This window comes from Rhinatrema bivittatum, chromosome 6 (genome assembly GCF_901001135.1).
Source record: "Rhinatrema bivittatum chromosome 6, aRhiBiv1.1, whole genome shotgun sequence".
Lineage (NCBI taxonomy): Eukaryota > Metazoa > Chordata > Amphibia > Gymnophiona > Rhinatrematidae > Rhinatrema > Rhinatrema bivittatum.
In genome coordinates, this window is record NC_042620.1 from 100,496,002 (window position 1) to 100,519,005 (window position 23,004).

A 23,004-nucleotide genomic window follows, 5' to 3' on the forward strand; every position below is an offset into this window, starting at 1 on the left:
TGTAACTAAGACTGATAAACATAGTAAATGGAAAAGATTTATAACACTTTACAAATAGCATTTATTATGAAACTTTGTTACCGAAATTTAATGGTTTACAGTGATGTGCCTCACTGTAAACCATTGTAATGGAATATAACTGAATGACCGTATAGAAAATTTTTAAATAAATAAATAAATACTCTGGTTCAGAAACTTAAACAGCCCGCAGCAATGCCAGAGGCACCACGCGCCACTTTGTATGCCTCTTTGTGCGACCCAAAGTGCGACAATACCAAGAAAAATCAAACTGATGCCCTGACAAAGGATTTGATGACCATATTCTTTCCAATCTCTCCCTGTCTCCCTAATTATCTATCTTACTTCTCTCTGTGCTTCAATTTTTCCCCTCTGATCAGCAGTAACTTCCTTTTTGGCACTCCACCCTCAACGCCTTAACTTTTTCTAACATAGAATGGAAATACCAGTAATAACAGGTCGAGGTATTTACGGTGACCCATTACCGAAATAAACCATATAAAAAAAGCCAATTACAAACCATTGTAGGTCCTTAATTAGTATACAGAGCTCCTCAATGACTCCCCTACTTGTTTTTACCCTACTACTCTGCAATGCTCAAGCTATTAGGAAAAAAAACAGCCATTATTCATGACATCCTGACTGACGCAAAACCAGACTGTTTTCTCATCACAGAAACTTGGTTAACTGATATTGACCAAGTTACTATCAATTCCCTATGTCCCCCTGAATACACCGCATTATCTGAACCCAGACCCAACTGTAGAGGGGTGGTCTTCTAGCCATTTGCAACAGTACACTTTCACCATGCAGGACTCCCCTCCCTCACATACTCCCCTTTGAACCCCTGCTGATCACAACAAACGTACTAAATATTCTACTGGTTTACTCTCCCCAGGGGACTAAATCAATAATAATCCCTCGTCCCTTCTTGAAACTATTTCATCTCTCGCATTAGATCTTACTAGAACCATAATAGCAGGAGACTAATATTAATTTTGACAATTTAAGCCAACATGTGACCGCTTCCACTTTTGTTGATGCTCTCCCTGGCCTAGGATGGCATTACAATATTTCAGCTTCCATTCACAAATTAGGCCATACTTTAGATCAAATATTCCACACGAGGAGTTTATAAAATCTGCTGACATTAAACTAACTGTATCACCCATTCCCTGGTCTGACCATAGTCTTATCGAGTTTCAAATCAATCTCCTGTCTTGCCCCCTTAATATTGCAAAATATTCGAACCCCTCTCCCATTATATAAATGCAAAAAAATCATGCATTATCAATTTGCCTCGCTTCTAGCCAACAGTCTTCCTGAATAACTCTCAGAACATGTCAACGCAACTGTAGAAACCTGGAATAATACTGTAACGATGACTTTAGATGTGATTGCCCCCCTTTCCATATGTCATCAAACAACAAAACATATGGCTCCCTGGTATACCCCAAAATTAAAAGCACACAAAACCAAATTATGACAAGCTGAACGCAAGTGGAGAAAGCTAAAAACTCCAAGTCTTAACAATCAATATCATAGTAGCCTCAGAAAATATATCAGAGCTGTCAATCTAGCAAAGAAAAATGTCTACTTCTCTAATATCCAAGCAGCTGATGGCAACAGTGCCACCTTATTTGCCACCGTAAAAAGACTAACATGTTCATCTGCTCCCAACCTACATACACTTAACAACAATCTGTGCAACCAAACTGCAAGACATTTCACACAGAAAATAATTGACATTGCCACAGAATTCCTAAACCTATCTTACCCCAGGGATCCCCTACAAATATAAAAGCAACAGTACCTGGTTGGCATTCTCCCCCCCTTGGACACTAGCACCCTCTATCAAATCCTCAATAATAAAAGATTTCCTTCACTCCTTTCAACCCGTGCCATGGACTACTACTCAAATCACTAACCTCCACTACTCATGAATACCTAAGGAAACTAATCAATCCTTGAACTCAGGCATTTTTCCAGACCATTTCAAACTGACCTGCATCCTACCAATACAGAAAAGGCAAAATGAAGAATTCTTTAATCTCAACAATCTATGACCAATTGCATCACTTACGACCCTGGCCAAAATAACCAAGTCCGCTGTACTGTTTCAACTCAATGAATCTCTCTCTGACAACGAAATTTTACACCCCAACCAGCATGGCTTCAGAAAAAAACATAGCACTAAGACATTGCTCCTGTCCTCCTTGGATACCACCCTAAGAGGCTTTGACTCCAACCAAGATTACATCTTAGTCTTACTGGACATCTTAGCGGCTTTTGACATTCTAGATCACACTATACTGTTATCCAGACTACAAGTAATTGGTATCTCAGAGATAGTTTATAAATGGTTCCAACTCTTTTCTCACTAACTGACAGTGCCAAATCCATATAGGGGCCTTCTCATCCGAAGTCTACTCTAGTCCCTCTGGTGCGCCCCAAGGTTCGTCACTTTCCCCTATTCTATTCAATATCTATCTCCTATCGTTATGCCACTTACTGGACATCTTAAATATCTAATTTAAAATATACGCGGATGACATACAGTTCTACATCCCCTTCTCAACCTCATGGTCCTATACCCTCTCATTCAAAAAAGCCTGGCTCTCTCATAACCGCCTAAAACTCAACATCTCCAAAACTGAAATAATCTATTTGTCATCCTAAACGGCATTCCCCTTCCAATCACTAATAAAGCACATAACCTCGGAGTAATTATCGACTCCCGCCTTTCTATGATCACTCATATATCCACCCTGGTAAAAAATTCTTTTTACAAACTGCACATATTGAAAAGGCTTCAACCGATTCTAAATGATTTCAGAATAATTCTTCAATCTTTAATTTTCAGCAGCCTAGATTATTGCAATGCACTATTTATTGATCTCCAACAAATCGCCCTCCACCCACTTCAACTGATCCAGAATGCTGCAGCACGAGTTCTCACAGGAACCTCCTGCAAAGAACATATCTCCCCGATTCTCTATTCCCTACAGTGGTTACCTATAGACACCAGAATAAAATACAAAACACTTTCACTGATCTATAATTTACTGAATGATGACTCCGGTCTCATGGTTTAGCTCACAGCTACACATCTATAAACCAGCAAGAAGCCTTCGCTCTGCCAATAAAAACCTTTTAGAAATACCCATCATAAAGATGGCACGTTTAGAGATCACTGAAAGGAGAGCTTTTTTGGTTTGCTGGACCATTACTCTGGAATTCAGTCCCAGACAGTATTAGAAATTCCTTCAGTAAGAAAGAATTCAAAAGGAATTTGAAAAACTATCTTTTCGAAAAGGCATTCCCTAATAACAAATGAGAACTCAACTCCCACCTTCGCTGACTAGCTCATCAAGCTGTAGACCTGTTTTAATATTTATTACAAGCTTTTTACACTCAGTTAATATTGATTTTCTTTCTTTGGATTTTAATTACGCTGTCTATCCTTATGTTTTTATATTTTATTTCCTAATCTACTCTGTTTATCATTGTCTGTATTCATTATCTTAATTTGTTATTATGTATGTTCATTATGTAACAATACGTTTGGAAAGTGCTGATCATTGTCTGGTCGGGGATCGCTGCTTACATTCAATCTTTCACAATACCAACTTGCTCCCCCAATTGCAAACTTTTTAAGACGCCTCAATTGACCATCATAATAGGCGGTGATCCTAATAAAGTTTTGAATGAGCGGGAATCACAGTGGATCTTCCGAATGAATACAGTGACTCCGGCGGGCCTAAACTCAGCGATAGAGTGGCATTCTTTAAATTAACATCAGGGGTTGACCATTGTTGTGTGACATCACCAACCTTATTTGGACTTAGAAGCAGTCAGGTGGTAAGTGACGTAGGAGAGCAGTATCATTTATAGTACGGTTCCGGGCTGGACCGGAAGAGAAGTGATTAAAAAACGCTGTGGAATTCCAAGAAGGTACAGGATCCAAAGCAGTAAGTGTGATCTGTGAAGCTCTGAGTGATGTTCTGTGAAACATTTTTATGTTGTACTAATATGGCATTTATTATTATCTACAAGCAACCAAGCAGGAGCCAGCATTCAACAAAATGTAAATACACAACAAATGCTGGATTAAGGTGATACAGTCCAAAAATCTCAAAGCGGTTTATATGTCCAAAAGTTCTTTATTCAAAAGCGGCAACTCCACTGAAAGGGGAAAGGGGGGACCCTTGGTGAAAAATTATGCCGATGTTATACAGTGGAGTTGCCACTTTTGAATAAAGAACTTTTGGACATATAAACCGCTTTGAGATTTTTGGACTGTATCACCTTAATCCAGCATTTGTTGTGTATTTTTATTTATTATTATCTGACACAGAAATAGCCCTCGTAAAAGGACTCCGTTGTCCGAAACATGGCCCCGTGTCGGGCATTGGCACCGTTGAACAGCAAGATGTGCGGCACTAACGTGTTTGCATTTCAGACAAGATAAGTCTCACAGAGATTTTGATTTATGATTGATTGGATCAATGTTTGAACTTTTAATGGTGAAGGTATATTCAGCAAGAAAAATTACAAAAAACAAAAAGTTTACAACTAAAATTGACCTATGATTATAAATAAGGCAGAGCAATGAAGTGAATCTTTATTGTACAATGAAGCCCATTATGACTGTCAATTGAGGTGTCTTAAAAAATTTGCAATTGGGGGAGCCAGTTGGTATTGTGAAAGATTGTTCATTATGTAAAGCATTTTGCTTACCTCCTAGTAAAAAAAAGTGGAATATAAAAATTGTTTAAATAAATAAGTAAATCTTCAAAAAAATCTAAAGTATTGATAAGACAAAACCTCCCTTTACTAAACCATGTTGACTCTTCCCCATGAATCCACGTCCATCTATATGACCAGTAATTTTTAAGAATAGCTTCTATCATTTTACCAGGCATCAGGCAAAATGATAGAAGATTAGGAATTTTAAATTTATTAAGTATCCTTTAAATGTAACAGGTACATTTTACAAGGAGCTTGCGTTTGCCCCATAAATGCATGTACTGAGAGAGGAGAGGAAGACATAATATGACACTATACATCTCCCACTGTAAGAGGGGCAATTTCAACTCAGGGTGGGTTTTGGGGAGGCTGCAGTGTTACAATGGTCTAATGACCCTTGCGCCCAATGTAACACCGCTCCGCCCCAAAAACCCACCCTGAACTGAAAGTGCACTTTTTTTTAAAATTTATGCTTATATCAGTTTACATATCAAGAACAATCCTGATTAATAGATAAATTCTGAAGTACTAAGTAACATTACAAAGTCAAAACATCATATTAACATTAATCGTACTCCAAGCTTTAAGTTCACCATTATTGCTGGATACAATACCACTATAATAAGCACCTCTTACAGTGGGAGATATATCGTATGTCATATTGTCTCTTCCTCCCTGTGTTCTAGATCCCTTTGGCTCGAGATCTCCAGACTTGCTCCTCATCAGGACCAGCAGTAAAGTTACGCAGGTAACATGGCAATGCGTACCATGATCAGTCTTCAAAATTTGAGGTTACGCAGCTAAGTCTTGGCCCCACCCCAGAATGCCCATACCCCACCCCTTTTTCTGCATGCATACTTACCAGCTTCTTAAAATTTGTGTTGCTCGTGCGCAGCCCACATACACATGTATGGGGCCGTTTCTGCAAGAGCAAGGCTTTTAAAATCTACCTGTAAGGTTTTTAAATTTGATCATTAGATGTCCAATGTTAGTTTGTGAATGACCAGCAACAGTTCCAAAATTAATAGGTCAGTAAAATCAAGGTTAATTACACATTATTGTACATTACTCTATATCTCTGACTTATTTTGAAGATTTTCCTCCTGATCAAAAATGTGACTGGGGTGATTTGGAATCAAACACTGACTTCTTTCCCAGGAAAGTTATCTCACTTTTTCAGATCAAGTAAGTGACCATTGCATACTCTAAATTATAAAACAGAATTATTTTCCTGTGTTACTAGATTTGTTTTGATCTGATATTGCTTGGAATTGTGTAACCCTTCCCTTGCTATGATGGACTGCTATGCAACGATGCAGACTTTCTTTTTTCTTTTGAATATGCTCCCATATTTTGATTTTTTTTTTTCCTTTCCAATATAGCTATGTACAAAAGGATATTTTTCTTGTTGATGTATTAAAAGTGGGCAATAAATAACTAGCACACAGTAATAGTTTAACCAATCTTTTTTTTTTTTTTTTTTGCAGGATTTAAGTGCTCTTTCCCAGCAAGTCCAGCTTACCACAGCAGAGACAGGCTCTGCTGTCAACACTCCCTCAGTACTGAGGGAGTGCTGACAGTAGAACCTACACTTTTTATGGTATTACCATACCTTTTATGGTAACATACAACTGCAAAATATTTTGAATGAAATACATTAAATTGATAAACAAGTTATATAAAATATTGTGATTTTTTTAATACAGTAGTAATGCACTATAGGGATTTGCATTTGTTTGCAACGAAATAGGAAAAGACAATATTTCATTGCATTTCGGGTGGGCTGCCGAAACGATAGGAGAACCCACGAAATTTAGTGTGGTTTTATCATCATTTCTTGGAGGGGGGGGAGGGCACTAACAAAAAAACAAAAACAAAACAAACCCACCCCAACCCTTCAAATTTAATTGCACCCCCCCCCCACACCTTACCGACCCCCCAAGACTTGCCAGAAGTCCCTGGTGGTCCAACGGAATCCTGGGAGCGATCTTCCCCACTCGGGCTGTTGGCTGCCACTAATCAAAATGGCGCCAGTGGCTCTTTGCCCTTAGCATGTGGGCCATCCATTGCTCCTACCATGTGACAGGGGCGACCAATGGCACCAGTAGCCCCCGTCACATAGTAAGGGCAAAGAGCCACCGGCGCCATTTTGTTTACTGGGAACCAATGGCCCGAGAGTGGGAGCTCGCTCCCGGGACCCCCGCTGGACCACCAGGAACTTTCGGCAAGTCTTGGTGGGGAGGGGTGTTGGGTTGCAATTAATTAAATTTGAAGAGCTGGGGTGGGGGGGGGGGGTTTGTTTCAGGGCAGCCAAAAAAAAAATCGGCCCAAACTGCGGAAAATGAAATTTTCCATGGTGGGCCGATAACGAAGGCCAAACCAAAAGGTTTGGCCGAATCACATCTCTAATGCACTACATCTTCTACATGGAAGAGGAAGAAATCTAAGTAAACACTGGTCTTACCATCTTCACTGGCATCATCTACTAAAATGATTTCTTTCAGTAATATAGCAGGAGAGGTATACATTGCACTGTAAACCGTTCTCAATAAAGTAGACCAGGCTTCATTATGAAAAACAATGATGATGCTAGTAGTGGGAAGAGGTGGGCAACGCTTAAACCTTTGTTCAATACATCTGGAAAACAAAAAAAAACTTGAATGAAACAATTTATATCATTAGTGATAGACTATAGCTATTCTAGTGCATAATTTATCTTAAGCACAATTTCTTTAATCTTCTCCAACCACTGTTTGTAATAAATATAGGAACTGTTCTATCTAAAGATGACACCCAAAGCCAAGAGACAACATGTAAACAGAAGTAGCTTTCTTAGGCCCTCTATTGGAAATTTATATTTATTAATATGTTTTTGATATTCTGCTTTTTCCTAGGGGTCAGGCACAAGGAGTATTACATAAAAAGATATACTGAGCACAAAATGATGTACCACATCATGCACTACATGGCCCTGAGGAGAACCCACTCCCCAAATGGGTTCTCTCCAACTATCTTAAACTCCTCCAGACAAAATCCTCAACCATCCCTTTTATACCGGATTAAACAATCCTTCTACTGGATTCTGCTCCTCATTTTTCTTAAAGGAGATTTTCTACTTAAAGGATCAACTACTCTCTCCATTAACACAGTTCAAAGAATTTACCAGAGTGAGGCCATCTAGTGGTCATCCATAATGCCACATTCTCTACATAACAATTAGAAGGAAAAATACATTACTGAATGATATGATATAAATTAATTATCTGTTTTAAAATTAAAATTATACATAGTTAAAACTATACAAGAAACAATAAAGAGAATTAATGAGTTGTCATAGTGACATGAATTAAGGAAAGCTATGCATTTAGGGGGTAACGTTTAACAGTAAAAATAGGTTAGCTGGCAAATAACCACATAAGTTACACCAATTTTCAATTACTTTTGCCCATAAGTCAGCTTTGAACATTATCCTGATAAAAATATGCTTTTAGATGCTCATAGTTTTGCTGAGAGAATTTACACACTTTTTTAAATCAAAAGTATGCATGCAAGTCTCAATCCTACCCAGACACCACCCCAGTGTAAAAGTATGCATGTACAGTGTATATGCAGTGTTTTACACATGTACTGGTTGCATAATTTTGTAAAGCGCCATTTCTGCAAGTAAAGTACTGCTTTACCCATAGAAATCTCTTTGAAAATTATGCTCACAGAGGACAATAATCAAATCCTGAAGAGAGCATGAAAAACCCATAAAGTTTCCCTTTGAAAATTCAAGACAGCATTCACACCATAGGTAAAATAGCTGCGTAGTTTGCACTGCATTGAAGAGGATGCAAAGTATGCATTCAAAAGTCTGCACAGTGATTTCAAAATGAAATCACCACATGTACATCCCTATATCCATCTCAAGCAACTCCCACTTTCAAGTACACAAGCTGTCATCCAGTGTGCATATTTTTAGCCATGTTCATGAAGGGAAGCAATTTTCAAATGCTGTGTTTTTCTGCATATACGATTTTGTTTATTGCCCCCCCCCTTAATATATATTTAAAATGTTAATATCTTTCATAAAGCAGAGTCATTTACCTGTAATAAGTGTTCTGAGGACAGGAGGTGGTCAGTCATCACAGACGGGCAACATCAGATGGAGCATGATATGGAAGTTTGAATTCAAAGTTTCTAAAAACTGTGAACATGCCCTATGGCTGACACTATGAGCGACATGGCTCACCAGACTCTGGCCTGCTTGGGTATAACAAAGGGAAATGCAATCTGCTAGCCAATTAGAAAAAGCACACTGGCAACAGCAATTCTAAGTCTGTTGGTGTAAAAAGAAACAAAAAGCCAAGTGGACTTTCTAAAGCCTTCAGTCTACTCCAGATAGAAGGCCAAAGCTCGCTTGCAGTCCAAACTGCATGGTGCTTGTTCACCCTTGTGGACACATGTCCTGGGAAAGAATGTTGGAAGAATGATTGACTGGTTAAGGAGGAAGTCAAGATACTACTTTAGAAAGGAACTACCTTAGGATGTGTATGCTAAAACTCCCTATTATTGAAAAACTTAATATAAAGGTAAATAATTCACTATGGCCTAATCACCAATTCTGCACTAAAAATATGACCTTCTTGGTCAGTAATTTCAGCTCACAGAAATCTATAGCCTTGAAGACAGCTTAAATCAACAGGGTTAATACTACATTAAGATCTGTTGACATAGCCGAAGACTCAATGGGAGACTTCAAGTGAAGCCAGCCCTGCATGAAACAGACAACTACTAACTGCACAGAGGTGGGTTTACCTTCTGTACTGCAGTGGTAAGCCCCAATTGCACTAAGATGAACCATGAGTTGATCTTAAGACATGATTTGGAATGGTGCAGAAGGAAATCAAGCAGTTTTTTGTGTGAAGCAGGAGAAAGGATTTAGGGCATTTTCCTCACACAATTGACAAATCTCCTTTACTTTAAATCATAGGACTTCCTCACAGAATCCTTCTTGGAAGCCAGAACAGCATACTCAGGAAGACTCAACGGTTGCAGAGATACTCTCTCAACATCCAAGCTGTTAAGATCAAGGACCCAATGTTGGAATAGTGCCCGATCTTGAGCAATGAAAGTTGGAGATTTCCCCAGTTTGACTGGACATTCTTCTCACCTGCCATATACATGGCTCTAGAGGACCATTCTGTGAAAAAGTGGTCCAGTCTCACATAGGAGGTATGATTCCATTCCTCCATGCTTGTTGACATAGAATATTGCTATTCAATTTATCATTGGCTAGATAGCCACCATCAGCTAACCAATCCCTAAAAGCCTTTATAGCATATCCTACCACCCTTAGCTCTAGAACGTTTATCTGACAAAGCTTTTCCTAAGCAGACCAAAGGTCATAGATGCAGAGTCCCTCCATGATGGCTCTCTAGACCAGGCTGGATACATCCATAGTTAGAACAATTTGTACTGGAGGAATTTAGAAGGGTATTCCGCTGGCCAGATTAGAATGAATCAGCCACCGGAGGCTCGGTGAAGTAGATGCTATCCTTAAGATATTAAATGACTGGGTTTCACTACAATCTCCAGGTCCATTGGACTCTTCTCATGTGAAGATGTGCCAAGGGAGTAACATGTACTATTGATGCCATGAGGCCTAACAACTTCAACATGTCCTATGCTGACTCGCTCTTATCTTCTCTGCTGTGGATATCAATGTGGTAATTCTCTCATGTCCAAGTCACATCTAGAAGCACTCCTATAAATTCCAACTGAGATGACTTCTCAGGTAGGACTTGAAATAGTTTATGAAGAACTCTAACTGTTCCATCACATAGAAGGTTTTACTCATTGATTTTTTAGCATCACCTTTAGATGTGCTCTTGACTAGCCAAGGTAGGGAAACAGATGCATCCCCGATTTACACAGATGTGTTGCCTCCCATCAGCGGATAAAGGTCTTCTGACAAGGATGCCGGGATTACAGCTATTCACTCCACAATCCAGTCAAAACCCCATCCTAGGTTTTGACTGGGGTATTGGCTGCATCTTTGGGGCCCTTGGCTGTACAGGTTAAGCGCAAGAACCTCATTGCTCATTAAACAGAGGGGTGGAGAAAAAAAAAGTGTCTCCTTGGCAAACTGATACCTCCTGGATAAAGAGAGTGGATCTGAACTAGCGATAGTCTGCAATAATAACTCACGATCTCCGTACCTGCGATAATGTCTTAGACAGAAGGGAGTGTTCAGAGATTAGGAACATAAGCCCTCATGGAGCGAGTACCGGTTCCTATCTGTAATAGAACTCACAGTGTTCACGCCTGCGATCGCTTCCAGGCAGTAAGGAGTCTTCTGAGCATTCAGGGACGTAGGCCCTCGAGGACCGATACCGAATCCCGTCTTATTAATCTGAAATCAAGAAGAGAGAGTTGGGCCCCCGAGGAGCTGGTACCCCTTGGTAAGTTTGTGGAGGCAAAGCAGCAGAGAAAGAATTCCCCTTGCTAACGCGATTCGTAGTTGCAAGCAAAGACATTTTAAGTTGGAAGCGGATGACGTCACTACGGGGGGACGCCCCCGAGTTTCCCGCCCTTGCAGATACAAACTCTGAAGCGCGCGCATGCGCATGCCCTTACGTCATCAGGAACAGGGTGGATCTGCAGCGTCAGGCCAGTCCAGGGATTCTGGGGAGAAGAGGCGAGGAGAAACCGCGGCAGCATCTGTCCGTCAGACCCGAAGGAAGTCGCCACAAAAGGTAGAAAGGGTGGAGTGAGGGCGAGAACAGGCACGAACGCAACACTCCCAGTTCAGACACTCTCGATGCTATATCAAAAACAGATATCAACAGGACCATGTTTTCTGCACTCCATACTCTTGTCCACCAGTGATTCCAAGACATCACACTGCTTTTGAGGAAGCTGCTGTGTCTCCATCATGCTCTTCAATATGTCCCACATATACTGGCTCATGAAGAGCCGGTAGGATGCTGTGTAGGAATTGAGCTCCTTGAAAACTTCGTATGCAAGCAAGTCCAAGGTTTAAAATTCCCTCCCTGGGAGCACTGAGAAATGAGTTCTAGATCTCTTGACTTTCTTGAGATGAAATTGGGCCATTGCTGACTGGTGAGACAGCTGTTGCTGCTCAAATCTCAGAGCCATGTGGACACAATATATCACATCTGCCTTCTTATTAACTAGAGCCACAAAGGGGGGACTCTTCCACCTTTTATAGCATCTCATGGATGGGCACTGCCATAATACTGTTTGTGGTGGGGAGGTCCACAAACTGGAGGATATCAAGCATCTTTGCCCTGAACTCTTCAACCTTTTGCAACATAAATGGAATGGCTTCTGCCATTCTCATAAAATTGGCAAAAGAGAGGTCCTCCAGGGTCACACTTTTTTCTCTGGAAGAGTCCCAGGGGACCTGTTGACCTCTCCTGATTGAAGAAGTCCTCAGATCTATAGCTGTACCCCATACGTATTCTGAGTGCAAGCCAGATTAGTATGTCGAGGTTATGGACTGGACTTTGTCCAGATAGCAAACAAGGTCTCAGAGAGGACAGCACTTGTCTGTTGGGGCCTAGTCCTTGATCAACAAAGGCCCCTTAATGAAGCTTCCTTCCCTGATGGGCTGGAGATTAACAATGCAATGGTACCAGATGTCAATTCACTCCAGGAAACAGTACCTGATCCATCCTGCCAGGTAACAATAAAGATTTCAGCAGATGCCAGTGCTCTGCATCTTACAATCCAGGGCCTCCTGCATATTCCTATCCAGCTCCTCCTCAAAAATTACAAAGACCAACATGGCCTGGGAAGCAAGAGGAGAGACCACATCTTCCTTGGACACCAGAATTGTATCAGGAGCCAACACCTGGAGCCTATGGAACTGTCAATTCCCTGGAACACATGGAGGTTGAGCTCTCCTCCCAGAAGAAATTCTTCAGGGAATACAACTATCTTAATGTCCCCACTTCCAGCACCACACATCAAACCAGATGTGGACACTTCTTGGCCTTAGCCCGATGAAGCTCTGTTATGCTAGTACTGAAGAGGCTGAACCTGTTGCTCTTTTCCAGTGGAAGTAACCAGATGGTGGCCAGTCTCCCTGTTTCTGTCCAGTGCTCAGTGCCAAGGGGGACTGATGCCCTCCTGATGTTGATGCACTGCCAGAAGTTAATGCACCTCCTGGGTCCTTTGATGTTGTTGACTCCAGTGCAGATACTGATGGCCCAGACTTATAATACCTGAAGTTCTTTTCTATGAGGTCAAGCCAGGGATGTCCCCCTCGAAAGCACAATAGTCACACATAGGAGACATCCCCAGATGTTACAGTCAGCCCCCAGGCAAAGAACACATCTATCACATTGGCTTTCTCCTTATGGGGCACTAGATGAAACATTAACACAGCAAAATCAAACAATGATGTTAGGGGGGAAAAAACATGACCAATGTCTTCTTGATGCACCGATACTAGTGTACCATACAGTCACCAAAAAAGAAGACAACTTAACAAAACACTCGAAAACATACATAAAAGTGATTTTAGAGGTTGAAAGAAGACTGTGGGCTCTTGCAATAAATGAACTCTGAACTCCTAGGAAGAAAAAATTCCCTATTAAACTAGAGAGAAAAAAAAGGTTCACAGAAAAAAATGAGACTGAAGAGGTCCCACTTGGAGGTATAGCATGCGGTGCATGCCCGGTAGGACATGTTTAAAGTTTCTAGAAACATTGAAGACAAGCTTCCTTGCCAGGCTATGATAATGTCACCCATGTGTCTCTAGCATCTATTTAATTATAGACCCAAAACGTTTGGAGCAATAGTAAATTAAGGCATGTTAAATAACAAATATATACATACTCAGGTGGTCTTGTGTCTGGACCAAGGTCTCGATGCAGAGAAATTCTGTCACTTGCAAAAGCATTAAAACAATGTTTCTTTTCTCCATGATCTTTTTCATTCTGTTCTTCTGGGCTTAAATTGTTTGTATGGAATGGTTTACCATAAGCTCCAGGAGAGTGTCCATTCTGCACAGGACGATCTAGAACAGGCTTCAATTCTGCTGCTGTGTAATATCCTGACAAACACGTTCTCTTGCCAATATCTTCATGCTTCCTAATGGGTGCATTTATCTGCATTTTTGGTATCACATATTTAATATTATTCATTACTTCAATCATTACATCTAACATTTTGTTCTTTTGTGTTCTCACATTGAGTGCTGCTTCATCTTTGAAGTCACGATCAACTACTTCTCTTTGCATTAAAAACAAAAAAGCTATAAAAATAAGAGTCACTGTACCAATCTTCCAATGCAAAAAACGTCGTCTTAGAAACAACCTTGTTATGTAGGTCATTTTGGCATTAAAAGTTTATCACTTGTTATGTAATCGCCACTACACAATCTATGGGAGAAATTCTCGATCATGGAGCATTATATGCATGCACTCCAACAAATGGTTATACCTGAAAGAGATTAATACTTATTTAAATAAAATGCAGTTGGATAGATGGCCACACCACCACGATCAAAAAATGTGAAAAACTGTACATACATATAAAGTCAAATGCCTCCAGCACCTTAGATACATGTCTTGGAGTATATTTATTTATTCATTACTTGGATTTAACACTATGAAATGTACATCTTCAAACTATTTTGATTTAATTAACTTTTTTAAAATAATCAAACTATAAATTATAGTTTTAGCAAAAATGTCTTTATCTTTGTGTTGACCCTGTTTGATTCTTCGCCCCTTTCTCTCTCCAACTCTTCTGGTCCATTTGTTTCACTTAGGATGATAAGAGTAAAAAAAAACAAAAACCCCCAAAAAACACTTATTATCCTTAAAAATTGTTTTGTCTGCCCTAAACTAAGGTTTTCACTATATTTTTACTATTTCCTAGCCAATAATCACAACTGGAAGAATGTCTGTTTTCAAAAATGCTTTCTCCTCTGCTGTGGATTGGTAGGCTTTTGGGGAAGGGAGATGGAAGGCTGGAATGCTATTGACCTATGGAAAAGAAGGAAGTAGCTGAAGCAGTTAGTAACACTCAAGCTTCCTCCAACTGCAACTGTGGCACTGGAAGAAAGTTAAACATTAGTAAAACATACTAGATTTTTATTTTTGCCAAGAATTTCAGTTTTAATTACAACAAAAATGGGAGAAAATCAGTGTGGAGGGGAAACATTTCCCACTGATTTTCTCCCATTTTTGTTCATTATAATAAATGATGATAAATTCCCAGGAAAAATAAAACCTGAAAAAATGAAGGTCTCTATAAATAGCCTTTACCTGGGAATAGAATAGAGCCCCAGACCAGGTAACCTTTGAAAGATTAAACTTAACATATATGGTATGCCCTTTCTTGGCCAATATAGATGTACTATATTTTATCGTGGAGATTTTTCCAGCATTGGAGGGTTCAGTAAAAGTTCAGAGGGTAGATGTATTTAGCTAAAAGACAGATTTGTCCTTCCTCCAGAGGATATATATATATTCTCCCATGAGCACTGTGGTGGAGTCTGGAAGAAGGTACTGAGGAGTTAAGCAAATCCTCCCTGGCTGAGGATTCTTTGGAGTTCCTACAGTGGAGGATTTTTTTTTCGGTTGGGGGGGGGGGGGGGTTTAAAGCTGAAAGACTTGAATGTTGAGTGAAGAAACTGGCACACACAAACTGGGAGCAAGGAGCTATGTATCCTAAGCTGAGCCATCAGGAAAATTTCTGGGGAGGATGAGAATTCCTGTACAGGAAAATAGGAGAGTGGTATAAGGGAGAGAACCAGGAACTTCTTTCCACCAGAGGAAAGGAGGAGATTGGACTTGGGCTGATCAGTGAAGTGTAAGAACATAAGAAAATGCCATACTGGGTCAGAACAAGGGTCCATCAAGCCCAGCATCCTGTTTCCAACCGTGGCCAATCCAGGCCATAAGAACCTGGCAAGTACCCAAAAACTAAGTCTATTCCATGTTACCATTACTAATGGCAGTGGCTATTCTCTAAATGAACTTAATAGCAGGTAATGGACTTCTCCTCCAAGAACTTATCCAATCCTTTTTTAAACACAGCTATACTAACTGCACTAACCACATCCTCTGGCAAAAAATTCCAGAGTTTAATTGTGCGTTGAGTAAAAAAGAACTTTCTACGATTAGTTTTAAATGTGCCCCATGCTAACTTCATGGAGTGCCCCCTAGTCTTTCTACTATCCAAAAGAGTAAATAACCGATTCACATCTACCCGTTCTAGACCTCTCATGATTTTAAACATCTCTATCATATCCCCCCTCAGCCGTCTCTTCTCCAAGCTGTTTAGTCTTTCCTCATAGGGGAGCTGTTCCATTCCCCTTATTTTGGTAGCCCTTCTCTGTACCTTCTCCATCGCAATTATATCTTTTTTGAGACGCGGCGACCAGAATTGTACACAGTATTAAAGGTGCGGTCTCACCATGGAGCGATACAGAGGCATTATGACATTTTCCGTTTTATTCACCATTCCCTTTCTAATAATTCCCAACATTCTGTTTGCTTTTGTGACTGCCGCAGCACACTGAACCGACGATTTCAATGTGTTATCCACTATGACGCCTAGATCTCTTTCTTGGGTTGTAGCACCTGATATAGAACCCAACATTGTGTAATTATAGCATGGGTTATTTTTCCCTATATGCATCACCTTGCACTTATCCACATTAAATTTCATCTGACATTTGGATGCCCAATTTTCCAGTCTCACAAGGTCTTCCTGCAATTTATCACAATCTGCTTGTGATTTAACTACTCTGAACAATTTTGTGTCATCTGCAAATTTGATTATCTCACTCATCGTATTTCTTTCCGGCTCATTTATAAATATATTGAAAAGTAAGGGTCCCAATACAGATCTCTGAGGCACTCCACTGTCCACTCCCTTCCACTGAGAAAATTGTCCATTTAATCCTACTCTCTGTTTCCTGTCTTTTAGCCAGTTTGCAATCCACGAAAGGACATCGCCACCTATCCCATGACTTTTTACTTGTCCTAGAAGCCTCTCATGAGGAACTTTGTCAAAACACCTTCTGAAAATCCAAGTATACTACATCTACCGGTTCACCTTTATCTACATGTTTATTAACCTCTTCAAAAAAGTGAAGCAGATCTGTGAGGCAAGACTTGCCCTGGGTAAAGCCATGCTGACTTTGTTCCATTAAACCATGTCTTTCTATATGTTCTGTGATTTTGATATTTAGAACACTTTCCACTATTTTTCCTGACACTGAAGTCAGGCTAACCGGTCTGTAGTTTCCCGGATCGCCCCTGGAGCCCTTTTTAAATATGGGAGTTACATTAGCTATCCTCCAGTCTTCAGGTACAATGGATGATTTTAATGATAGGCGTACCACAAGGCTCTTCCTTGTCACCCACCCTTTTCAATATATACCTCCTGCCCCTCTGTCAATTGCTTACTAACCTAAAATTAACACACTACCTCTATGCAGACGACGTGCAGATTCTGATTCCCATAACAGAATCCTTCCCTAAGTCTCTCGCCTTTTGGGAAATCTGCCTCCAATCTATTAACCGCCTGCTCACCAGCTTGAATCTAGTTCTTAATGCAACCAAGACAGAACTCCTACTCATCTCCTCCAACCACTCAGCCGTAATCAATCCATCAGCTTGCAACACCCAGATCACGCAAGTAAGGGACCTAGGAGTAATCATCGATAACCATATGAATCTTAAGAAATCCATCAATAACACTACCAAGAATTGCTTTTATAAATTACAAGTCCTGAAAAGGCTCAAACCCCTCCTCCACTTCCAGGATTTCAGGACTGTGCTCCAAACCACGCTCTTCTCCAAAACAGATTACTGCAACTCTCTCCTTCTCGGGCTCCCCATCTCACCTATCAAACCATTACAGATGCTTCAAAACGCTGCGGCTAGAATCCTGACCAATACCAACAGAGGAGACACATCACTCCCATACTACGGAACCTTCACTGGCTGCCAATAAAATACAGAATATTACATAAGGCCCTCACCATAATTCACAAAACCATTCATAATCAGCAACAACTAGACCTCCAGATTCCTCTCAAATTATACTCATCCTCTAGACCTATCAGAGAAGCATATAAAGGCACCCTGAAAACCCCCCCAACGAAATCCACTCGCCTATCATCCACCAAAGAACGAGCTTTTTCTACAGCCGGCCCAGCCACCTGGAACAATATGCCCACAGACCTCAGACTAGAACCATGCCCTCTAACCTTCCGAAAAAAACTCAAGACATAGCTCTTCCTCCAAGCCTTCCCCTAACTTGCATATCCAGCAATTTTTCTCCACCAGACCGGACACTGATTCCTAACTAAACGCCCCTCCAAGTTTAGGCATTATATTCATGCCTCTCTTCTTTATATTATTGCATTATTAATTTATTCAGTTATGCTGTCCTATATCTCCGGCTAACCTAGCCCTTCAAGTTAAAACCTCCCTGTTATATGTAACTTTCGCCTCTTGTTAAATAGTTGTTTAAGTTATACCCTTTGTTACATGTAAACCGATCTGTTATGAATTTTTTTCATGAAGGTCGGTATATAAAAATGTTAAATAAATAAAATAAATAAATGATAGGATACAAATTTTTACTAATAGGTCTGAAATTTCATTTTTTAGCTCCTTCAGAACTCTGGGGTGTATACCATCCGGTCCAGGTGATTTACTACTCTTCAGTTTGTCAATCAGGCCTACCACATCTCCTTGGTTCACCGTGATTTGATTCAGTCCATCTGAATCATTACCCATGAAAACCTTCTCCATTACGGGTACCGCCCCAACATCCTCTTCAGTAAACACCAAAGCAAAGAAATCATTTAATCTTTCTGCGGTGGCCTTATCTTCTCTAAGTGCCCCTTTAACCCCCTCGATCATCTAGTGGTCCAAATGACTCCCTCACAGGCTTTTTGCTTCGGATATATTTTTAAAAGTTTTTACTGTGAGTTTTTGCCTCTACAGCCAACTTCTTTTCAAATTCTCTCTTAGCCTGTTTTATCAATGTCTTACATTTAACTTGCCAACGTTTATGCTTTATCCTATTTTCTTCTGTTGGATCCTTCTTCCAATTTTTGAATGAAGATCTTTTGGCTAAAATAGCTTCTTTCACCTCCCCTTTTAACCATGCAGGTAATCGTTTTGCCTTCTTTCCACCTTTCTTAATGTGTGGAATACATCTGGACTGTGCTTCTAGAATGGTATTTTTTAACATTGACCACGCCTCTTGGACATTTTTTTACTTTTGTAGCTGCTCCTTTCAGTTTTTTTCTAACAATTTTTCTCATTTTATCAAAGTTTCCCTTTTGAAAGTTTAGCACGAGAGCCTTGAATTTGCCCACTGTTCCTCTTCCAGTCATTAAATCAAATTTGATCAAATTATGATCACTATTGCCAAGTGGCCCCACCACCGTTACCTCTCTCACCAAGTCCTGGGCTCCACTGAGAATTAGATCTAAAATTGCTCCCTCTCTCGTCGGTTCCTGAACCAATTGCTCCATAAAGCTATCATTTATTCCATCCAGGAATGTTATCTCTCTAGCATGTCCCGATGACACATTTACCCAGTCAATATTGGGGTAATTGAAGTCTCCCATTATTACTGCACTACCAATTTGGTTAGCTTCCCTAATTTCTCTTAGCATTTCACTGTCCATCTCAACATCTTGACCAGGTGGACGGTAGTATACACCTATCACTATAGTCTTCCCTGACACACAAGGGATTTCTACCCATAAAGATTCAATTTTGTATTTAATCTCATGCAGGATGTTTATCCTGTTGGACTTTATGCCATCCCGGACATAAAGCGCCACACCTCCTCCCGGGTGCTCCTCTCTGTCATTGCGATATAATTTGTACCCCGGTATAGCACTGTCCCATTGGTTATCCTCTTTCCACCATGTCTCTAAGATGCCAATTAAGTCTATGTCATCATTCACTCCTATACATTCTAATTCTCCCATCCTACCTCTTAGACTTCTGGCATTAGCCAAAGTTTGTTTTCTCTTTGTATTTTCATTCTGCTTTTTAATTGATAGGGATAAGTTAGAATTTTTTAGCTCAGGTGAGTTTTTAGATACAGGCACTTGGACTATTTTTCTAATTATTGGAACCTCACTGTCGGGATGCCCAAATTCTAATGCATCATTAGTATCCTTTGAAGATACCTCTCTCCGAACCATGCACTGCTGAGCGCCTGTCAGTTTTCCCCTTTGTTCTAGTTTAAAAGCTGATCTATCTCCTTTTTAAAGGTTAGCGCCAGCAGTCTGGTTCCACCCTGGTTAAGGTGGAGCCCATCCCTTCGGAAGAGACTCCCCCTTCCCCAGTTCCTTTTGGGGAGAGTAGTTTGAGAACTTTCAAGAAAGAGTCTGTTCTTTTGTGAGCTGAACAACAGAATTGTAAGAGGAGTAGACTTACTAAAGGAAAACTGACTTAGTTTGCATTAGAACTGAGCACTATGAAAGCAATTAAAGAAATTACTTACCTGATAATTTTATTTTCCTTAGTGTTGACAGACTCAGGACCAGTGGGTTATGTTCCTCTGCCAGCAGATGGAGATGGAGCAAGCTGACGTCACAGTTATATATATACTCCTGCAGTGACCCCCAGCCTTCGAGTATTCTCTTCAAAAGCAAATGTGGACAGACTAGTAAAAAAAACTAGATTAAAAATGTCAACCATAACTGTACTCAACCAACACTAAAACACTGAACTCATAAGAACATAGGTTCTAGAGATGTGAATCATTTTTTGACGATTTAAAAAAATCGTCAGATAATTTTTAAATAGTCAAAAATTGTTACAGTGCGCGATACAATACAAATTCCCCCGATTTATCGTCAAAAATCGTTAAATCGGGCACGGGAATTATTTGGGGGGAGGACGGGAAAACCGGCACACCAAAACAACCCCTAAACCCACCCCGACCTTTTAAAACCAATCCCTTACCCTCCCGAACCCCCCCAAAATGTTAAATTACCTGGTGGTCCAGTGGGGGGAGGGGGTCACAGCGTGATCTCCCGCTCTCGGGCCATCGGCGCCATTTTGGCTGCTACTAATATAAATGGCGCCGATGGCCTGATAAAAAAAACCCCACCCGACCCTTTAAACTGACCCCCTTAGCCTCCCCCAGCCTCCCAACCCCCCCTCCCAAACCTTTTAAAATTACCTAGTGGTCCGGGGGGGAGCGTGGGGAGCGATCTCCCGCTCTCGGTCCATCGGCTGCCACTCATAAAGATGGTGCCGATGGCCCTTTGCCCTTACCATGTGACAGGGTATCCGTGCCATTGGCCGGCCCCTGTCACATGGTAGGAGCACTGGATGGCGCCGGCCATTTATATTTATATTTAGCGCAGCTAATGTCCTGGGAACGGGAGATCACTCCCTGTGGCCCCCCAGGTATGTGTAAAATGTTTTGGGGGGGGGGGTAATTTTAAAGGGTTGGGTGGGGTTTGTTTTTTTATCGGAGCGGCCTCACTAAAAAAAATTTGTGATGTGAATTGGAATCGGAACTGATCCCAATTCACATCTCTAACGATCAGATTCCCCCCCCCCCACCCCCCCCAGCCGAACCCGATCGTTAAAACGATCGGGCACACGATTCACATCCCTAATAGGTACCCCAAGCTAGGGACTGGATGACCACTTACCAGTAATCCCTTGGGATCTGTACCAATAGTCCTCCTGTAGAGATATGATCATTTGGCAGCCAAGGGTGGGAAGCTGAGTCCATCTGTCTACACTAAGGAAAACGAAATTAATCATCAGGTAATTAATTTCTCCATTTCCTAGCGTGTAAACAGATGGACTTGGGACCAGTGGGATGTACGAAAGCTACTCCCAAACAGGGTGGAAGGCTGCCATGGTCCAGTCAACACCACATGTGCAAAGACTGTGTCCTCCCGGGCATGCACATCTAGATGATAAAACCTAGAAAAGGTGTGCAAGGACTAAGATGCAGTTCAGCAAATGTCAATAGGAGACAACCTAACCTCCGCCCATGACACTGCCTGAGGCTTAGCAGAATGAACCCTAACCTGAGTAGGCAATGGCTTTTCAGCATCCACATACACAGCCATGACCACCTCCTTAATCCAGCAAGCTATCATAACCCGCGAAGCTGTTTCACCCTGTTTACTTCCACCTTGAAGGACAAATAGATGATCCAACTTTTGGAAGGGCTCAGAAACCTCCAGATACCACATGACAACTCTCTTGACATCCAAGGAACTCAGGAGGCAATACTCCTCCACATCCCTGATCTTATCCAGGGACAACAAAGAAATGGACTTATTTAAATGAAACTCTGAGACCATCTTAGGCAAGAAGGATGTAACAGTTTGCAACTGTAACGCCCCTTGTTAAGCACCATGCCAGTTTTTAGGACGCTTATGGCCAAGGAGAAGAGAACACTTAGATTTTTATTGAAAGCATAATTCTTTATTGAACAAGTATTCTTGGGAGATGCTTATGCCATGTGTCTCTGACAAACAGACCACCAGCATCTCATTGTATACAGGAAGTGATCCTTCTTTTATAGATAACATACAATATTGTGGAAGATTCTAGAATGCATGACTGCCTTAGAGAATAATTTATATTGGTTGTGATGTCAACAGCATGATAAGATCATACCTAGCTATCTCTGAGTATTTCTCCAAGATGGGGCCCATTTATCATCACTCTTTAGGTAGTCCTTTGATCTGTTAAAATCTTGCTGGTCAGGCTAATTAACATATCTGTGGCTGTGTTTACAGAAGCCCCTGAGAAAGATTGCCTCTGTAGTGTCTGTATAGCCTGAAGTTCCCGCTGTTGGTTTCTGCTTTCTGTGACCCTACGATTAGTCATCACAGTATGGAGCCAGCTTGACTGCCTGTCCAGATATCCTGGGAATTCTGTAAGTCATTCTCAATAAGTCACTTAGAGTTCCATACAGCCAAGGCAGGCTAAGCAGAGAATTCTGGGGCATTTGCCTTTCTCCATATTGGTTTTCTGTTCAGGCACACTCATCACCCTGGAGTCACCAGAAGGAACGCTTCCTGGCAAGAAAAGACCTGCAACTCAGAAATGCAACACGCAGAACATATAGCCACCAGGAACACTGTCTTCAGGGTCAATAACCGCAAGGATAGGCTATGCAGTGGTCAAAAAATCAAGTACCAGATTAAGACTCCACAAAGGCAACCGCGAGGGAGGCCTAAGGTGCTTCACT

The 23,004-nt window shown here is 40.9% G+C and overlaps 1 protein-coding gene across 13 annotated transcripts in view; it reads right to left on the reverse strand.

The window, feature by feature from the left end:
• GALNT3 (polypeptide N-acetylgalactosaminyltransferase 3) overlaps positions 1 to 23,004 on the reverse strand; it is a 296,872-nt gene that overhangs the window by 174,115 nt on the left and 99,753 nt on the right. For all 13 annotated transcript variants that reach the window (XM_029605654.1, XM_029605651.1, XM_029605645.1 and 10 more), the window contains 2 exons: positions 13,618 to 14,223; positions 7,232 to 7,404 (listed from right to left, as the gene is read on the reverse strand). In XM_029605654.1, the coding sequence (XP_029461514.1) occupies positions 7,232 to 7,404; positions 13,618 to 14,114 (670 nt within the window). In that variant the 5' untranslated portion in view covers positions 14,115 to 14,223. The remainder of the gene's footprint in view (positions 1 to 7,231; positions 7,405 to 13,617; positions 14,224 to 23,004) is intronic.